This window comes from Giraffa tippelskirchi, chromosome 2 (assembly GCF_054371585.1).
Source record: "Giraffa tippelskirchi isolate mGirTip1 chromosome 2, T2T-mGirTip1v1.2.pri, whole genome shotgun sequence".
NCBI lineage: Eukaryota > Metazoa > Chordata > Mammalia > Artiodactyla > Giraffidae > Giraffa > Giraffa tippelskirchi.
Genome location: NC_137276.1, coordinates 8,286,718 through 8,307,141, shown reverse-complemented (window position 1 = coordinate 8,307,141; position 20,424 = coordinate 8,286,718). Strand labels below are relative to the sequence as shown.

Here is a 20,424-nt window from a genome sequence, read left to right as displayed (position 1 = left end):
AGACGCGAACCCATGGTAGGTCTTTCCAGAATTCGGGAACCAGCCCGGCTCCCCACTGCCTCCAGGATGGCCCAGGCTTCAACAGCCCCAGACCTGAGATGACCTCATCTCCCTCGGGCTTGCCCTGGCCGCACCTGGGGGCCTTGGGTGTCCAGGGACAACGACATACACCCAGTGACACCAGGGACCTCAAACTCACAGCCCCCTGGGGCCAGGCAGGCCTGCGACAGGAGGAAAGCAGCCTGTTGGGAGCAGCAGGACCTTTGATCACCCAAGTTTCAAACCTGAATGTCTGAAGACGACATTAGGCCCGTCTGTGGACAGGCCTGCACCTCGCCGACCTGACTCACACCCTCCACCAGCCCCACGCGGGAGTCCCCGGGGACGTCCGTGTCCTCTCTCTCACCATCACCGCACATGGCAGTCCCCTGCATACAGGGTTCACACTGCAGCAGGTGAGACGCTGAGCTCCTCCTCTGGTTCCTTCACGTGCCTGAGCTTGGCGGAGATGCTCCCACAGGTGCTGTGATGGCTAAGGAGGAAGGACGTGCCCTCCGGAGTCCATGTTTAATTACGATCAGTATTAACAAAAGGACAGCACAACGGTGGTTCATGAACACACCTTAACACGACGAAGGGGGTACAATTTAATACAATCAGATGCACAGCTTTGGGGACACAAAGTAATTCAGGTCGTGAGAGAGGCTCCGATTCACTTTGGTTTGGGATGATGGGCTCGAGGACCACCGCTCCAAACAGCAGCTTTGCTGTCACCAGGAGCGGGGCCTCCCATGCGAGAGAGCAGAGGAAAGCAAAGGCGACAGACAGCCCTTTGGAGAAAGGCCCCTGGAGAAACCGGGTCCACGTGGATGGTGCTGATCGGCACGAAAGGATGGGCCTGCGTCTCTAGAAAGATTTGTATAATAAACCAAATAATATTGGAAATAAGACTTTCGATAACACTTCTGTAAGAAGCAGAATTATGCTGCACGTTGTTCACATGCATAGGGGTGCGTAAGCAAAGTCCTTGTGACCACAGTTGGGGCCGAAGAGCAAAACATGGGCTGAAACTGACAAGCTATTAAAGAACTGGCAGAGAAATGAACCTATGAAGGGGGCTTGAGTCCAGAGCAGAAGAGGCTGGTAGGCAACAGAACTGAAGGGAACCCACTGAGAAACACAAGCACACACCCACGCACACGTACTGCAAATGTTTACACACGTATGCACCAGTGATATCTCCCTACAGAACCTCGAGCTCAGGCCAGGTCTCCTGTGGGCTGCTGCTCTGAGGGCCAGAGAGAGGAAGGGGGAGTCTGTCCCTGAAAGTGGGTGTTCAGGACCCGGGCTCCTCCACAGCAGAAACAGCCTGGCCGTGCCAGGGCGAGCCCACCATGCGCCTTCGAGTGGGCGGAGCATCCCACCTCCAACGGCAGTAGGAATGGGACAGCTGAGTGAATCCTCAGCCCCACGAGTGGCGGCTGCATGTGGAGGCGTTTGCACTTTCTGACTGGTGGTGTGCCCGGCACCTCGACCTGGAGACCTCTGACTTGCAGAAGCTTCCACTGACAACCGTGTGCAGAGCTTAGCTGGGGTCCCGCCTGGGGGCTTGTGTGCAAGGACTGTCTTCAGTCTTTCCCATCACCTCCAAGAAACAGCAAGACCGTCAGCCCATCTGACAGCAAACCGAGCTGCCAAGTGGCCCAGAAAGTTCTGTCAAGGATCTGCTCCTGGCTTTCTCGTATGGAATCCCAGCACAGGGATTCAATTTGTCCGGCCCAGGCAGAGCTCACGTGTGTGTTTCTGGATGGGGAACAGGCATTCTGTAGTTCGCTGGGTGAGGAAGGACCTCTGGCCATGTACGGAGGAGAAGGTGGCAATAAGCTCACTAGAGAGGAAGGCAGAGCGGTGGAGCCTGTCGCACTTGGAACTAAAACCTCCCAACGCGGGCAGCTCTCTGAGGACCTCGGGGGCACAGCCAGGGCCAAGGTGCACAGATTTTCCATCAACTCCTTCAAGGTGCTCAGTCTGGCATTAACAGCGACAATTTCCCTTCCGATTTTAAGTGGAATTTATATCTCCAGTTAGAAATCGAAAAAAACTCTTGAGAAAACATCTACGTGGACAGAAAAAGAGAGCTCCGGCCAGTGAAATGCAGAAAGTGGTTTGCTTTAAATACATTCGTTTTCTTTTTCAACATAAGTGAAGTCCACGAGGACAGAAGGGGAGCAGGTCTGAGACAGGAATGTGCTACCCCAAAATTGGCTTGTGTCTTTTTCTCTCGTAAACAGTGAAGTTGACAGGGTTTATATCTGAAGAGACAGAAGGGCTGACTTTGGGGTAAAAGGTGGGAAAAAAAAAAAAATGGAAAGAGCCTCCATTCTCCTCCATCATGAGGTTTAGTAACCTGAACAGAGGATTTTGAAGCTGAATGTGTAGTGTGTATCCTGGCCAGCCCTGGGGTGGGGCCGCCAGTGGATCCCGAAATCATCAAAGCCCAGACTCCGCACCCAGCACCCTCCTGCCTCCCTGCCCTGCCCAGCGCCCGCCTGCCTCGTCCCGGAGCCCAGACACTCTCAGAGAAGAAGGGGACCCCTTTCCAAGTGGAATCTCCGACAGCCTCCATCTGAGGCTTGGTGATGGGTCCCTTGCTGGGCTGTGTGACGTCACAAAGGATTTGGAACCAGGTTTCACAAACACGGGCCCGGGGAGGGAGGTCTCCTCCAGGCTCCGAGCACAAGGGTCCCCCGCCAAGAGAGACCTTCAGACCATGGAAGTCACGGAAACCGCGGCCTTGCTGGCGCTGGGAAGCCGGCCTCACGTCTTCCTCCACAGGAAGGCCTCGTCGGCGAGGACCTGCGCAAGCCGGGCATTGAAAGGCCCGTAGAAGTCCCGCAGAAGCCTCTGGGTGACCGGCCACATGGGCCCCAGATTCCGGTCCTCGGGACGCCGCGTGTTGGATGCCGGGCTCTTGGTCATCAAGGCCTCTTGCTTCTCACTTAAGGGCCCTGGAACACAAAGGAAAGAGCCTGTGAGGCAAGGGGGGCGTAAGAAACTGATGAGAGCATCCTGGCCGTGCTTCCTGGGGAGACAGGAGCTTCCCGTAAGAATGTGTTTGGAGATTCAGATTCTTTGGCTGGATTTGTTTCAGAGTTGCTGAGGGAGGAAGGTTGAAATTCCAGGAGAGGCTGCATGGTCTAGTGTGTTACCCGCCCCCGGAAGCACAGCTGGGTCTCTGGGTGCAGCCTCGCCTCCTGGTTTCATTTCCAAAGCCCCCAAAAGAGGAGCCGGCCTGTGCCTGGAGAACTGTGACCTGCCACACGTGGTCTCTGCACGGAGACGCTCTGTAACTGGCCACTCAAATTCTGTCTCCACCATTTCTACTCCAGGCCACTGCAGAGGGCCTCGTGGTGGGGCCGTATTTCACCCTGTGGGTCCTGCTGTGAAGTCATCGTAGGGGGAGGGGAGGGGGCCACCCGTGCCCAGGTACGCCCACTGGCTGAACCCCCACCTACAGCAGAGGCGTCCATGGGGAGAGGCCCAAGAACCAACCAGCAGGTGCTGCCACCCAAGGGTGCCACCTCCACCCCCAGCCCTCAGGACTTAAGTCTCTCACTGGCTTAACCTCCAGGATCCCTGCTCAGCCTCTGTGCCCCGAGACTCTTGGGGTCAGGCTGAAGTCCTGAGCCCATGCACAAAAAACTACACCCCAGTGACCCTGGGTTACGTGACAGGGAAGGAACAGACTGGCCTTTGCCATCGTCCGTCTTAGGAACCAAAGACAAGTCACTGAAATGCACCGGAGTCTGCAGGTGGCCCAGTCAAAGGAAAAACGGTTCCAGGCCTTAAAAGGAAAAAGTAATCACACTCTGTCACATTTCCAGGTCTCCGAGAAAAGGAGAAAGGAATCAAATGACAAAAGGGCCCCGAGTCCCAGCGGTGGGCAAATGGATTTCGGGAAATATTCAATTGACAAAATTCCCAAGCAAGCTCATCAGACAGGGCTGCAGGGGCGTCTGGGTTGGGGGAGGTGGGGAGGAATGTGCAGGCCGCCCCAGCCTCTCGAGGGGTCCTGGGTGGCGCCTGCCGGGGAGCACTCTGCACCCGTGTACGTGCCTCTACCAGCCGTCACTGGGGCCAGTGAGTCGGCCTACTGCCACAAAGTGCCACTAGGGACTCAAGGGGACGGTCTCCCATGGCTGAGGGCAGCGTTCCCCACCCTAGAGGCTCAGGAGCCCAAACCCAGCCACATGGCTCTGCCTCCAGGGGTCCCAGCAAAGCAATGACCTGTCCATCCCCTCCTCCAGGCCCTGTGGCCTCTGTAAGACAGTTCCAGCAGCCAGGACACCCTGCCCATCCTCATGGTGCAGCTCACACCACTCCTTCCAAGATCCCTTCAGCAGCTGGGACCCCAAGTCACGTGTAAGGATCTCACGTGTATGAGGATGCTAGACCACTCCTCCCCCATGTCACCCTGTCAGTCACTCAGTGATTCAAGCCTCCCTTCCTCCTCTCCTTCCACTGGACCATGAGCTCCCAGACGAGTGGCCGTCTCTTCCTCCCCAGAGACCCCCTCCCACACTGTGCACAAGGCCCCGTCTGGAGCTGGTGCTTCACCGACAGGCACTAACTGGCCTCCAGCCCAGGCCCACCCTGCCCAGGCTCACAGAGTCTGCCTGGGACTCGGCAGGCCGGTGTCCATGGAACTGGCGCCCTGCTCTGTGGGCGTCCAGCTCGAGATTCGTACCGAGGCTGAGGAACTGGAAGACCCTGTGCATGGTGTCCTTGACATTGGAGGCGTGGTCCTCCAGGCGGAGGATGAGGAACTGCTCCTTGTTAAAGACGGTGAGCCAGTCTAGAAGGTACACGGCGTACAGCCCGACCTGGAGCCTCACCTAGGACCGAGGAAGAAGCCAGGTGTTAGTTCAGGGGTAATTCCTCCCACACCGTAGATGCTTTTCCAAATGCATTACGCATTATAAACCAACAGCGAGAGTAATCCCAGCAAACAACTACCTTCAGAAGTTGGATTTTTTATGTGGACCGACATGCTGGACTGGATGAAGCACAAGCTGGAATCAAGATTGCCAGGAGAAATATCAATAACTCCAGATATGCAGATGACACCACCCGTAGGGCAGAAAGTGAAAAAGAACTAAAGAGCCTCTTGATGAAAGTAAAAGAGGAGAGTGAAAAAGTTGGCTTAAAACTCAACATTCAGAAAACTAAGATCATGGCATCTGGTCCCATCACTTCATGGCAAATAGATGGGGAAACAGTGGAAACAGTGTCAGACTTTATTTTCTTGGACTCCAAAATCACTGCAGATGGTGACTGCAGCCATGAAATTAAAAGATGCTTGTTACTTGGAAAAAAGCTATGACCAACTTAGACAGCATATTAAAAAGCAGAGACATTACTTTGCCAACAAAGGTTCGTCTAGTCAAAGCTATGGTTTTTCCAGTAGTCATGTATGGATGTGAGAGGTGGACTATAAAGGAAGCTGAGCACTGAAGAATTGATGCTTTTGAACTGTGGTGTTGGAGAAGACTCTTGAGAGTCCCTTGGACTGCAAGGAGATCCAACCAGTCCATCCTAAAGGAAATCAGTCCTGAATATTCATTGGAAAGACTGATGCTGAAGCTGAAACTCCAATACTGTGGCCACCTGATGCGAAGAACTGACTCATCTGAAAAGACCCTGCTGCTGGGAAAGATTGAGGGCAGGAGGAGAAGGGGGCCACAGAGGATGAGATGGTTGGATGGCATCACCGACTCAACGGACATGAGTTTGAATAAGCTCCAGAAGTTGGTGATGGACAGGGAAGCCTGGCGTGTTGTAGACCATGGGGTTGCAAAGAGTCGGACACGACTGAGTGACTGAACTGAATTTTTTTTTTAAGTCTTTATTGAATTTGTTGCAATACTGCTTCTGTTTTTACATTTTGTCCAAGAGACATGTGGGATCTTAGCTCTGTGACCAGGAATCGAATGTCCACCCTCTGCATTGGAAGGTGAAGTCTTAACCACTGGACAACCAGGGATGTCTCCAGAAGTTGGATTTTAAACAGCACTCGTGCTTGCTGCCCCGTGCAGGGCTTTGCGTCCCGAGCACAAAGGATCCCCACACTCTGGGTCCCATTTCATCCTTAGAACCACCCTGTAGGTATCTTCACGACATCTCATAGAGAGGACCTGGGTAAAGGGAGAGGCCAAGGTTACACCCACCAATGGCGTGAATGTCCTTTACACAGAGCCCGGCTGCCTCTACGCCCAGCACACATCAGCCGTGAGAAACACCTGTAAAAGCCCCAGGAACCAGCCACAAGAGGAACCGCCAAATCCCAGGCGCCACATGGACGTCCGTGACCTTCAGCGTGTGCGCACATCCCAGTCTGAGCAGCGCTGCACGAAGCCCCTCCTGTCCACCGGCGCTGCGGGGTCCTTGTCCTTCTCCTGTGCCTTCCCTAGTGCCACACTGCACGCGTGCGTGGTGAAGCGTTAACCTGACCCACAGAGACGTCTGGCCTTTGTCCTTGGCTCCTGCGAGGCCACCTAAAGCCACCTGGGAAGTCCTGCCTGACGAGAGTATCTCATCTCGCTTGCCGTTGGGAGCGGGGGTGTCTGGCCACTGGACTGTAACAGCATGAGTTAGGATGGGGGCTTTGGGCCTCGCGGGACCGGTCTGACCTCCAGGAGGGACTGGATGAGTAAAGGTCAGCCAGGTGGGCAGTACGTGGTGCAGGCTCGAGGAACACTGCAGACACCAAAGGCTGGGGTGGACGTCCCCGGCTGCAATATGCTGCATGTACGGTCACACATGCTTCTTCCCTTGGCTGACTTTAATCTGTGTCCCTTCCCTGCTGTAAACCGTAACCACGAGTGTAACAGCCAACCGTGTGCTCTGTGACTCCTTCCGGTGAATTACTGAACCCGATGGTGCTTTGGGGGGACTTCCACCAGTTTGCAAATGGTGTCAGAAGGGAGAGTGGTCTTGGGGACTGCTCCCTCTGACTTCACAGTTGGCTTCGCAAAGCTCCGGAAAAACAGCAAACCCTTCTCCTTCTGCTCTGAGGCCCCGCCTTCTCCAGCACTCCCACCTGTGCCGCCCACTCAGGGTCCCCGCTCTGCGTCCAGCCTCTGTGCCTCGTCTCTTTGTTGGGGCACGGTCCCAGCTCCCTGCCTGCTGCTCCCACCTCGAGTCTCTGAGGGTGAGCTGCCCGCACCAGTGCCTGGCCTCGCCTGGCTCTCCTCGTGTGGAAAGTCCTCGGCCTGGCTGGACCCCCAGCCCACCCACTTCCCACATGGAGCACCTCCCAGCGCCCAGTCCTGGTTCCTGACGCAGACGCTTCCACCTCCTACTTCTGCTCCCTCCCAGCTCAACCCTGACCTCCTCCAGGGCGGGGACCAGGATCCCAGTCGTCATCCCCTCATCTTGCTTGAGGCCAAGCACCCTGGCACTCCCACGCTGAACACGTAATGACCATAAGACAGCGAAACGCTTGACAAAATATGTACAGACACTAACTGGTTTCATCCCTCCCTATTCTTTTTTCCATTTCATTGTTCTTCTAATTGTGTGGGAGGCGGTGGAGGAAGAAAAACAATGGGGGGGGGGAGCTGTCTCCAGAATTCATTAGCTCCCTTCAGCCCTCAGGTTGCGGCTACCTCAGACACCAGCTCCTTAAAAAGACCTCAAGCTGGGCCAGAGCCAAAGAGAAAACGGGCACGTGCCAGCCTCAGAAATAAACACACATGTCGCCTCCAACAGACTGCCACTGCGAGCACCGCTTCTTGCTAAGTCATAGAGAGCTTTCCATTCTCAATCTGCCTGTCCCTCCCACGGAGGACCAGCCTGACCAGGTTTATCTCTTCCAGAGAACCTGCCTTCGCTGAGAACCTTCTAGAAGGTTCTAGAAGGTCCTGCCTTTGTGGCAGGATGGGGGTGATTTAAAGTAGCTGCACTGGTCCCCGGACCCGGCCACAGGGGACAGCATTTCCCTGGAAGTGCATCTGTACCTTCATGGACAGAGCCCCCTGCACTGGGCCAGGCAGGCCTCCCACAGTCGAGTCCACCTTCCCAGGAGGGCTGGTCAGCAGCAGAGGGACTGTCCGGGGCAAGCAGGGAACAAACCTGAGAGGGCTCTGCAGGGGAAGAGGGGTGGGCAAGCTTTCCTGGTCCCCTGGACACTCCTGTCTCACTCCAACCCCTCACCCTCCACCCCCAGCCCCCTTACCAGTCAAGGGAAGTGCCGCTCACCGCGAATGACAGTTTCTGGTTCATGGAGCATCACTGCTAACACACGCCAGACAGGCTCACACCACCCCTCCCCTCATCTTTCCCCAGTACCCATCAGAGAATCAAAGTGGAATGAGGATAAAAAAGAGTCTTTAGGAGAAGTGCCCAATACGTGTAAAATTTAAAAACATTAGGGCCTGAGGTTATCTGCCTTTGAGGTTATGCTTCAGCCGGCTCTGGGTGGAAACACCAGAGGCCCAAGGAGGGCGAGGAGCCTGCCAAGGTCGGTTGGAGAACACCCACCAGAGCCTCATCCCAAAGCTGGGCCCCCGCCCTGGGGGCCTGTACCCTACCCCAGGCCGGGAAAGAGCTGGGGAGCGTGGTGCAGGCTCTCCCCTGACAGGAGCTCACCGAACTCCTCTGCTCCTCATTAGGGATTTGGCTGGAACTCTTCCCCCGGCTTCTCCGCTAGTTTCACAGACTGCCCATTCATTCATTCATTCATTCTGCAAATGTTCTCGTGCATCCTGCATGCCTGGTACCCGGCTAAGCAACGGGGATGCGCTGCTATGTAACAGACGTGGCCCCTGGCCACATGGAGCTTGCAGTCTCGTGGAGGTGGAGCTAAACTGGTGAAGAACAATTATCTGTAATGGCCAACTGTGATCCAGGCTGTGGCGAAACGAAAGGCGTGGAAAGAGAGCTAACGGAAGTCAAGATTAAAGCAAGACCCAAAGGATGAGGAGCACGTGCCAGGGAGGGGAGTGGGGAAGGCTCTGGAACCAGGCGTCCCCAAGCCGAGCGCCCAGCACACCCCTTGGAGGGCTGCTGCACAGGCAGATGGACCCACCCCCCGCAAAGCTCCTGATTCTGGAGTCTGGGGCTCAACCTGAGAGTGTGCATTCACAAGTCCCCAGAGATGCTGATACTCTTGGTCTTGGACCACACCTGTGAATTCCTGCTGTGAGGCAAGAGGACCCAGCAGGGGACGGTGGGGCTGTAGAGCAGTGATGGAGAGGAAGGTGGGAGGTGGAGAGCGGGAGAGCAGGCAGGCGGGATGGGCCCCCGGGGCTCAGGGTCCAGATTCTGCGTTGATCCCTTGTGTGCATCTTCCCACGCCAGCAGGGCGGCCTGGGATCCTACCTGCTCCTCTGTCAGTGCTGCTCTTAGGGGAGGCACTGACTGGAACCGCCTGCCCCGGCCAGGCAAGATAGGAGCCACTTGCATAGAATTATCTTAACAACAGGTCAGGAACACATGGCAAGGAATACGGAATTAACAAGCTACCACAAACCAGAATAATTCAGGAAGGGTCAAGAAAAAGAGGAGATGCCAGTCCTACCAACCTCACAGAATCCTCCTGGCTGAAATCCATCTTGGCTGAGCCATGCACCCACCACCAGCTAGGATGGAGTCAGAGTGATTGGCCAGAGACAACGGGGAAACTAACCCCATCGCCACAAAATCTAAAACTTTGAGCCACCTAGCGGAGCGACTCTACTGGGTTCCCCTACCCTGCTGCTCTCCACAGGGGCACCCCTTCCCAATAAAGTCTCTTGCTTTGTCTGCGTGTGTGTCTCCTTGGACAATTCATTTCCAAGTGTTAGACAAGAGCCCCCTTCCTGCAACGCAGTCAGATGAGATAGTCTAGACAACAAAGAAAAGGGAGTGAACCTTCTTGACTTTGAACCCCATCGCACCTGGGGGGTCCCCAGCCTCCACCTCAAGCAGATCTACCACGTGGCACACTCAGTGCCTGTGGACCACGCTTGGGGGCTGAAGGAGTCTTACCACTGCGGCAAACCTGCTGAGAAGGCACTTGGGACGACCCAGGGGCCTGTGCAGTACGAAACCATCCCTAAGCTACACCGTGCTGAAGTCACCAGTAACAGCTTCTTTTGCATGAAAAAAAAAGGGGGACAAGGAGATCAAACTTTGAGGGAAATCAACCTTGAATATTCATTGGAAGGACTGATGCTGAAACTGAGGCTCCAATCAATACTTTGGCCACCTGACGCAAAGAGCCGACTCATTGGAAAAGACCCTGATGCTGGGAAAGATTGAGGGCAGGAAGAGAAGAGGGCATCAGAGGATGAGATGGCTGGATGGCATGACTGATGCAATGGACATGAACTTGGACAAACTTCGGGAGAGGGTGAAGGACAGGGAGGCCTGATGTGCTGCAGTCCATGGGGCTGCAGAGTCGGACACAACTGGGCAACTGAACAACAGCAACAACAAGAAATGTATAGCTATATTCCTGAAGGCAAACGAGAGCAAAGGAAAGAGGCATCAATGGAAAAATTTTTTCCATTAAGACTATGTCGGAGAAGCACTGAAAGTCACTGGTGGGTAATTTTTTAAGCCAACAAAACAATCCAGCATTAGAGAGAACGCTCTTAAGACAATCAGAGAGTCGGGTCCTCACGTTGCCAGTCCTAATTGCAGGGTGTGTTTTCAGAGCCTTGCTAAATAATAATCTTCCTAAATGCACCCTCTTTCTTTCGCAGGGGGGAGGAGTGGGCATTGCAACTGAGCCATCAGTGAGGAAGAAAGCAGGGTGCCAGCTGAAAGAGCCCATCAGCTTTTATAGTTTTTACATCCATGAATATTTGTTTGGCATTAGCCACCGCTCAAAGGCATAGGGAGAGGCATTTGCACATTAAAACGCTTCTCTGTTTAAATGCTAAAATCCCCATCCACAATGCCCTGGCATAATAACCGCTGAGCAGCCCTTCCGCGTACGCACAGGCATGGCGTTGTTGAGGGTGTTGTTGTAGACACAGGCACGCAATGAATAATCCAGCATGCAATTTTCAAACAGCTGCAGAGCTTCTGTCACTTTTTCATGGAAGTCATCTGCAGATTTATTCGAACTTGCAAAGTAGAGATAGTCGGAGTACAACCTGTGAATAAAACAGATGGATCTTTTTACCCCCAGGAATGTGAAATCGCACCATTTGCGTGACAGTGGAAATCAACAAGCAATTATGTTACCTCGTTCGGTTCATTAAGACACCACTGCTCTCTTCTTCCCTAGCCCACGAGCTGCTTCCAACCGCCCCTGCCCTGGACAGTCTCCCCACCCTTCACAGGTCCACCCACGCTCTCCTGGACTCAGGCACGGGCTAAACTGGCTCCAGACAAGCCCCCATTAGTTTTTTCTGTGCTTTCCTTTTTTTTCGTTCTTTCTAGGCACCTTGGGCCAAGGCGGTTTTCACGATGAGTGAACTTTGAAACAACACCAGATTACAAAGACTGTACGAGAGCAGAGAGGCCATGAAAATTTTATGCCCCTTCCGGTTCCTCTCTCTGTTCGTGGCAACAATAACAGAACAGCTGTCGTTCTGCCAGTATTACAATTCCGTGTGAAATTCCTAGCGCATTCCAGACTCAAAGTTAAAGCCAAATTATGAAATGTATCTTTCTAGGTTGATAGGAACCTATTTTAAACACAATGTAAAAACATCCCCACCCCAGGTCTAATGGCATGCAGACACCAGTAGACCTCCACGTGTGTCCAGGCACATGGAGCTGTTCACCCAGACCCCAGGGCATGTATGTAACACTGTTTCCACACAGGAGCTGACAGTGTCTCTATTTGACCAAAATGTTCTCAGGTTCCTCTGGGCCTTCTTCCCAGCTCAGCCTTGCCTTTTAGACTTTCCCTGTCTGTCTCTGTATCCCCCAGTTTTAACAAGAATCCTGCCAGGTCAATTCAGCCATTTAGCCAGACTCTCCCCTTACCCCTGCTGTTTCCTCTTAGTTTCCCATCCGCCAACCCACATCCTCCTTGGCTACAAATTCCCACCTTTTCTTGCTGTATCTGGAGTTGACCCCAATCTCCTTCCCCTACTGCAAGATCCCACCTCAGTGGTCCCTACACCTAGAGCCCTGAACAGTCGCCTTATCATTCTTTAACAGGAGTCAGAATAACATTTCTTTTTCCACAAATCCTCTGCACCAGGGAGTCCTCTGGTAGCTCAGATGGTGAAGAATCTGCCTGTAATGCGAAAGATCTGGGTTCGATCTCTGGGTTGGGAAGATCCCCTGGAGGAGGACATGGCAACCAACTCCAGTATTCTTGCCTGGAGAATCCCACAGACAAGGAAGTCTGGCGGGCTACAGTCTACGGGGTCGCAAAGAGTCGGACACGACTGAGTGACTACACTTTCCCTTTCTGCAAATATATTTTACTGGACTTTAACCCTACAGATAGATATTTTCTTTGCCCATGGGATAATTCTTTTCTTATATCAAATAAACTAAAGAACGGGCTTCTCTGATGGCTCAGAAGTAAAGAATCCGCCTGTCAATGCAGGAGACACAGGTTCGATTCCTGGTCCGGGAAGATCCCAACATGCCACGGAGCAACTGGGCCGCACGCCACAACTACTGAGCCTGTGCTCTAGAGCCTGGGAGCTGCATCTACTGAGCCCACGGGTTGCAACTAGTGAAGCCTGCGCTCCCTGGAGCCTGTGCTCCTCAGCGAGAGAAGCCACTGCAGTTAGAAGCCTGCACACCCCAGCTGGAGAGGAGCCTCCACTTGCCACAACTAGAGAAAAGTCTGAGCAACAAAAAAGACCCAGCACAGCCAAAAATAAATAAATAATCAATTACAAAATAAAATAAACAAAAAGTAAAACAAAACAAGTTATAACACTACAATGAGCACACCTTTGTTTTAAAGTCTTCAGCCCCAATTTCCCTTGTGGTCTTAACTTTTGATCCCCAGGGTCCGCTCTCTTCCCTAAACCCTAAGTCACGGTGGGAGGATGGGTACAGCATTAAATTCATCTGTAAAACAGGAAAACTACCTGTGCTTTCCTCATGACAAGGTGATCTATATAAACCTCAAGGGTGAGCCTCGTTATTGGTTTCTCATACATCCTTCCAGAAATTTTCAGTGCACACTCACATATATATCTGCATATTTTATATTTTTTAAAAACATAGACGTGTCAGGTTATACTGGGTGGGATCAGGTACTATACCTGTTCTTATAGCACTTCTCTATTTAATTAGAGGGAATTTTGAACATTCATGAAAGTAGATAAGATAATACATACATGGCAGCCAAACACAAACAGAGTCCGTTGTTGCAGAGTAAATTTTTTTGTTCTTTTTTTTTGCGGTCCCACGCAGCTTGGAGGATCTCAGTTCCTCACCCAGGGTTTGAGCCTGGGCCACGACAGTGAAAGCCCAGAAACCTAACCACTAGATCAGCAGGGAATGCCCCAGTAATTTTTTACTTTAACAGAATTTCCAAGTTGAGAGTTTTCTACACCTCTTTTCACCTCTTCTCCTTTTTCTGCTGGCAGAGAGCCTAAGTCTTTACCCTTTTTTTTCTTTTGTTTTTTCAAAACTTCCCCCTTTGTTTCTGTCTCATGCCTTTTTCAACACACACCTCCTGCCCCCCTCCCTGCCCCGCCCCACCCCGCGCCCGACACCCTTCACGCACACTCAGCCCGGGGCTGCCCGGAAACTAGGCTGATGCAGACCGGCTCCCTGCTCAGAGCTGGCACGCCTCTGTCTCTCTAGGCTCCATACTTTCTGTTCTCCCAGAGTCTCCAACCCAGCCTCCCTCTTTTCAGTGAAGGAAACAGTCAATCTTACTAGGGTCCCACAGGTCTGGGGATGGTAGCTGTGCACCGCTGACCACACCTAGGGCTTCCTTCATGGCCCTTGGCCACCTTCACCCCCACCTGCAGAGACGGCAGTGCCCTGGGGGGCACAGGCGGGCTGCAGACACCCCTTCTTCGGCACCCCTCCCCCCTCACTAGTGAAAAGAAAAGAAAGTGAAGTCGTTGAGTCGTGTCTGACTCTTTGCGACACCATGGACTATAGCCCACCAGGCTCCTCCGTCCATGGGATTTTCCAGGCCAGAATGCTGGAGTGGGTTGCCATTTCCTTCTCCAGGGGATCTTTCCGACCCAGGGATCGAACCCCGGTCTCCCGCATTGTAGGCAGACACTTTACCGTTTGAGCTACCAGGGAATCCAAAGATTTCCTGACAACCAGAGCAGCTTCTCAGGGACCGGATCATCTTCCCCTCTGGCGTTTGGTACAGTGGCTTCTGCACGGCCCTTTAGAAATCACTCACTGCCAGTGTCCAGGGAGAACACCTCAGAGAAGTAATGAGGCGTTTGGAATCCGCCCCCAGAGTGCCTGGACTCCGCGAACATACACCGGAAGGAGAGTGCTTGTACGTCTCAGCCTGGTCAGCCACACCCCCGAAAGGACTTGCTTCAAGACTAGTCCTGAGAGATGCTCAAGCACTGGCGGTTAGATCTTCCCCAGATACTTGTTCAGCCACGTGCACGACCCCGATGACACCGCGTTCGTCTATTACAAGGGGCCCCCACATCAGCTGTGCTATTTACCCTCTTCAAACACAGGACCTCCTTCAAGACTGAAATGTGGCACCTGTCACAGCAGGCTCAGTCACAGCATCATCTAAGAGTTGATAAATAAATGCCCCAAATCAGATTTGCGTGGAGCTCAAAGTGCAGTGGGGTGGTACACAACTGGGCACCTTGTGGCAACAAGTCTGTTGGAGGTCCCTCCTGGGTCACACCGTTTCTTATGAATGCTGCTGACTTACAGCTTTGCCCAAGAAAGATGCCAGTGGGAAGTGACCGACGCCTCTGAGACTGTCATCAGAATTTGGACTTTAATAGGAAGCTCAAGTTTAGAGTCGTTAGCAAGGCCTCCCACACAACCGTCTAAACTGGATGATAGAACTGGAATTCTATCACATCAACTGCCACCTAAAATCCCAACCCTTGGCTCAGGCTTTCCCCGCTGAGCTTATTTTGTGATAATAACGTTTCTTGTAGACGGGTGGCTCATAAATAAAACAAGAGTCTCTAAAATCTTGCTTAATTTTAAACACAAAGTAACGTCATGAAGAATCTGCTGACTCCATACAATTCTTTAGAGATCCAGAAGTAATTCCAGCAGACAAACTGGGACATGTCCTCGGGTCCAACCTGGCCAGTCCAGCCCTGCCCAAGTGAGAAGACTGATTTCCATCTGCCTGGGGTGCAGTGAAATGAGCTCAGGGCCCCACCTTCTGTGAATCAGGTTGGTTCATGGCCCTTAGCACCAGGCCAGGCCCATTTCACCAGCAGAGTGAGGGGAGATTTCTCCTTCCCCTCAGTCCCCCAGGGACCCTGGATCTGCCCACAGCATGGGCAGTGGGCTTCCCTGGAGCCCACACACGTGCTGAGATGCGTGTCTGTAACAGGTCCTTCATTCCCTATTTGAGCAGAGAACCTCCCCGCGCCTATTTGGAGTCTACAGATGTCCTGAAAGATACCCAAGTCCTGACCACAGGTATCTGCAAATGGGATCTTATTTCGTCAATAGGGTCTCTGCAGATGTCATTATGGTGAAGGCCTCCAGGTAAGACATCTTGGGCTTATGGTGGGCCCAAAATCTAAGGACTGGTGTCCCTGTAAGGGGTGAGGACAGGGACACGTGGGGAGGAGGCCACATGAAGACAGAGGCAGAAACTGAAGAGTTACCTACAAGATAAGGACACCAGGATTGCGGAAGCCACCGGAAGCTAGGAGACCAGTGGAATGAGCCCTCCCTCAGAACTTCCAGGAGGAACTAAACTGACCACCACCACCTTAACTTTGACCTCTGGCCTCTAGAACAATGAGAGAATAAATGTCTGTTTTTTTAAGCCAGCACATTTGTGATAATTTGTTACGAGGGCCCCCCAAGAAACTAATACAGACCCGAAACCAAATTCCTGAGGAGTCATTTCTGCCAGCACTTGTCTCTCACCCTGAGACCCTCGAAGAGTGACCTGCGTGTGCAGGAGGATGATGGCCGTGTGGCCACCTCCTCCGCAAAGAAATGAGAAGGAGGACAAGCAAATCAAGACCCTTACTTCCCCAGAGGGTACTATCTGAGTACCCTTGAAGAACCTGGGGTAAGACTGTCTTGAATAAACAATACTGTGATTTTCCCAGGTGGGCTTCCTAGGTGGTACTAGTGGGTAAAGAATCTGCCTGCCAATGCAGGAGACACAGGAGTCAGACCTTGGGTCCATCCCTGAGTCGGAAGATCCCTTGGAGGAGGGCATGGCAACCCACTCCAGTTGCCTGAAGAATCCCATGGACAGAGGAGCCTGGTGGGCTACAGTCCACGGGGTCGCACAGAGTCAGACACGACTGAAGCGACTTACAAGAGTGTGTGATTCCCCACAACTACTCTCTGGGGAGAAAAAGTCAGATAATGATCTTGGAAGAGTGCTAGCCACTTGGATGCGTTAAGACCATTCAAAAAACGTTGAGAAGGAGAGCAGATATATCAAGAATAAGGCTCCAAACGCACCTCAAAACGCCGGAGCAGGACATTATGGACCATGTCCTCCACCTGCCTGTGTCTGTGGGACAACGTTAGCCAACGAATAAGTTTAATCAGAGAAGTGAGAAAATGCAGAGACAAAGGAAAACAGAAAACAGTTCAACAAGACTAGACAACAGTAATGTAGTCATTAAGTCAAGGACCTTTAGTTCCTCCTCAAGGGCTGCAGATAATATTCTGAGCCGCACCCGGTGAGCTGTCTTGTAGATACTGAAACCCCCACCAGGTGGAAGAAGTTAACTACATGATGACCAGACTGTCGCCATGACATGAGCTGCTGGAATTCTGAGAACTGGCCTCAAGAAAATGGAAACGAACTGACCCTGGAACTGAAGATGAACTGTACCTAAAACATTCAAGATGACTCTGGTCAGATCACCGATGACCAACTTCAAGATGACTGTCAGAGCTGACCATGCTGTTTCTGCACGTACCTCCCTCCCTCTGTCTATAAAAGCTCTTGCCCCCTGATTGGAGGGAGTAGAGGGTGGGTGTGGGCCTTTGGAGAAGTATCCACTCCCCCAACCCCAGTTGCCAGCATCCAAAATAAACTTTCCTTTCCACTAGCCTTGCCTCTTTATTGGCTTTTAAGCGGCAAGCAGCCAGACCCCACTTTGGGTTATAGGCACACTCAAATAACAAGTGGAAGCGTAACAAAATAAACCTAAATATCCATATTTTACTCTTTAAAAATCAACTGTGCAATGATGATGTAGGGGAAAGAGGCCAACCTGGAAACTACATAAGGGGTTTAGCTGACATAAGTGCATAATGAATCATCACAGAGCTGCAGGGATGCAAGCATTTCAGGCTACATTAATAAAGGCATGGCACTGAGAATGTTGGGAGGGTGTTGCTCTGTGCCACCCGGCCAGGTCAGAGCCCCAGAGGACACTCGCCTTCAGGGCTGGGTGCCAAACAGAGAAGGGGAAGGAGTCACTTCATCTGGAGAAGCGAGACTCAGCAGGAAGGACGCCAGCTTCAACGGCTAAAAGGCTCTTCAGAGCTGGGAGGGGACAGGTCCCAGACTCCTGAAAGACTGACCCCTGGGTAGAAGGTTCAGGAAGAAAGCCAGGTTTGATACGGAGAAACCTTTCTCCAACTGGGGCCATCCAGCATGACAAGCGTGGTCCAGGCTGCAGGGGTGAGGGCCTCCCTGGCCGAGTGAGGGCCAGCTGACCCTGATCCCCAACCCCAGCCCTGAGTTTTGGTGCTGCCAAGCCCCCTCCTGCTGAACCACCTCATTTTCTGACTCTCAAACCCTCCCAAACAGATGGGTGTTACATTTGGCCAGAACTGTTTCCAATAGCAATTCCAAATATAAGACATTCCGGGCCTTCTGTGCTGCGGTTATTTTAGAAGGCTGCTGGGGCAGCCCCGGGACAGCAGGCTGGCTCATGGGTGTGAGGTGTCTTTCCTGGGCAGGACAGGGGTCCTGGGACCTCAGCACTCCCAGAGAGGGGCATGAGAGTGGAGGCAGCAGGGGCTTCCCTGAACCTGGTCCCTCTGGAAAGAACCACATCTCTTTCCAGGAGGGACAAAGGAGTGGCCAGCAGTGAGCTCACAGGTCTCACCATGTAAAATCTGGGTGGTTACCCCAAGGTCACAGCTGAATTCATCCAACAACAGCGGGGCACTTCTCTGAGCCTAGGTGAGCAGAATTGGGTGTATTGATAGTCAGGAAAACAGGGGCGGCCACTACCCCATGGGCCTCTCCTCCAGCCAGGCTCACTCCAGGGCTGTACATTTTAGCCTCCCAGAATCCTCTTGGTGTCCACCCGCTGCGTGGCTGCATCTGGCTACTGAGGACTGCCCTGTGCTCAGCACTACATGCGCTATCTCCCTCCCTGTTCACAACCAGCCTTCGGGATGCACTCTGTCCTCTCTAATCTTGCAAAGCTTCCCAAGGTCACAGGGCCCAGGAGGCCCCAGGTCTGGGCCCAAACCAACCCAGGCCTGCCTGACCCCAAAGCCCAGTGACCCAACAGGACCTGGCCCCGGGCTCATACTTTAGCAACGGAACCAAGTTGGCAGCTGGCCCGAGTGGGGGACTAGCCATCTGACGGTGTGGGGGTTTTGTTTTGAAGTTTTTATTGTTTTAGGTGCAGAGTGATTTGGAAGCAAAAGTCAGTTCTGTCACAGACTGACTTAATAAGTTGCCGGAGCCTGAAATGCCATCATACCTATAATACAGCAGCAGACATCCAGAGTGAAACCTGGCACGACCAGGAAGAGAAAACATGCTCGGCAACTGGAAATCACAGCACAACAGAAGTCCAGGTATCTCACGGTTCCTGTCCCTACTTCCTGATCTCTCACCACGTGGATGAGCTAATACTCACGGGCCACTGCAAACAGCTCATTTCGTTTTATCATTTAGCTCTGAGACGATGACATGAGTGTTGACTGGCCTTCCTCTAGGTGTAGACTCCACAGGTTCCAGCTCAAACATCGCTAGTTCGATGAGACCACCCCCTGCGGCTGGTTTCTCCTCCTTTTGTGAATTTTTTTCATACTACATTTAAATTGAGAGATGATCCACACCCCATAAAATTCACCCTTTTAAACAAGCGAACAATGTAGCAGTTTTTGGTAAATGCGCAAACTTGTGCAAACACCAGCACCATCTAATTCTACAACATTTTCATCACCCCAAAGGGAAAGCTGGCTTTCACCGGTCGGTCCTCAGAGGGGCCCAGGTCACGAATCGCTCAGATCCCCAAGGCTGAAAGGCCCACAGAAGCTAGAGCCTCAGTGTCAGGTCCGTCCAGCCAAGTGCAGACTATCAGAAGCCTGGAGCTCCTCCGTCTTTCCAGCTTACTACTGCTCACCCCTCAGCTGTCACAGAGAGCCATGCTTGGTGGAAAGACCCCCGGCAGCTGACCGACAGCTCCTGGACGGGCCTGTCTCGGGCCAAGCACTCCCTGGCCTCTCTGTACCCCTGGAGTGCGCGCCAGCTGGCAACACACATGTGAAGGGTCACATTCCATCACCGGCAGCCCCCAAGAGTGGGCACACTCATGTCTTCCAATCCGCCCCCACAAGAGCACAGGGTTCTGTGGCTCCTGGAGGGTCTCATGCGTGTGGTGACCAGTGCCGGCCAGAGCAGTCCGCCATTACTGTCCATTTGCTGGCACCCAGCCCCAAATTTCCGATCGATAACTTCCCAACCTTTGACACAGTGTCATCAGTAATGATGATATATATTTTTCCTACGAGGAAAAAAAGAAGCCATTTAATATCGCTGAGATGGAGGCCCTTTGTCCATCGACTCACGCACCGTGAACATCTCATCGTGAGGAACGGTGAAGCGGGACTGGCCAGACCAGCTTATTTGGAGAAAACCTCTGGAGTCACCCAGGCTGTGCAATGCTGATGAAGCTCACTTTCTGCCAGAGAAGAACATACTAGGTTGGGGCCTAAAAAGGGTCCACAGGAATGCAGAGCTTCCGGTTCCCGGGGCTGCCTGGGCTGGGCCTTCTCTTCCCCTTGAGCACGAGCAGGGTTCTGGGCCCAGCTCTGATTCTCTCTGAGCATCCAATTGCTGGGCCTCGGTGAACCTCTGTGGATGGAGGCCATGCCAGCAGCCCTCCACCTACGAGCCCTGTGTGGCTCACAAAGCACTTTCACGGGAGATGCGTCCGAGACCCTGAGACCAGGGGAAAAGAGGAAAGGCAGGTGCCGAGAATGGTTGGGCTACCCCCAGGTTAAGGCAGCAGCAAGGCCAGGCCTGGACTCCCAGGTGGGAGACCTCACTGTGGAGCAATGGCCACTGCCCCCAGGCTGGCCAGTCCGGGACATGGG

The 20,424-nt window shown here is 52.9% G+C and overlaps 1 protein-coding gene across 6 annotated transcripts in view; it reads right to left on the bottom strand.

Moving 5' to 3' along the window:
* Positions 1–609: 609 nt before the first annotated feature.
* The window catches only part of CHST15 (carbohydrate sulfotransferase 15), an 88,048-nt gene continuing 68,233 nt past the window's right edge, over positions 610–20,424 (bottom strand). For all 6 annotated transcript variants that reach the window (XM_081573399.1, XM_081573403.1, XM_081573404.1 and 3 more), the window contains 3 exons: positions 10,988–11,144; positions 4,748–4,895; positions 610–3,008 (listed from right to left, as the gene is read on the bottom strand). In XM_081573399.1, the coding sequence (XP_081429525.1) occupies positions 2,818–3,008; positions 4,748–4,895; positions 10,988–11,144 (496 nt within the window). In that variant the 3' untranslated portion in view covers positions 610–2,817. The remainder of the gene's footprint in view (positions 3,009–4,747; positions 4,896–10,987; positions 11,145–20,424) is intronic.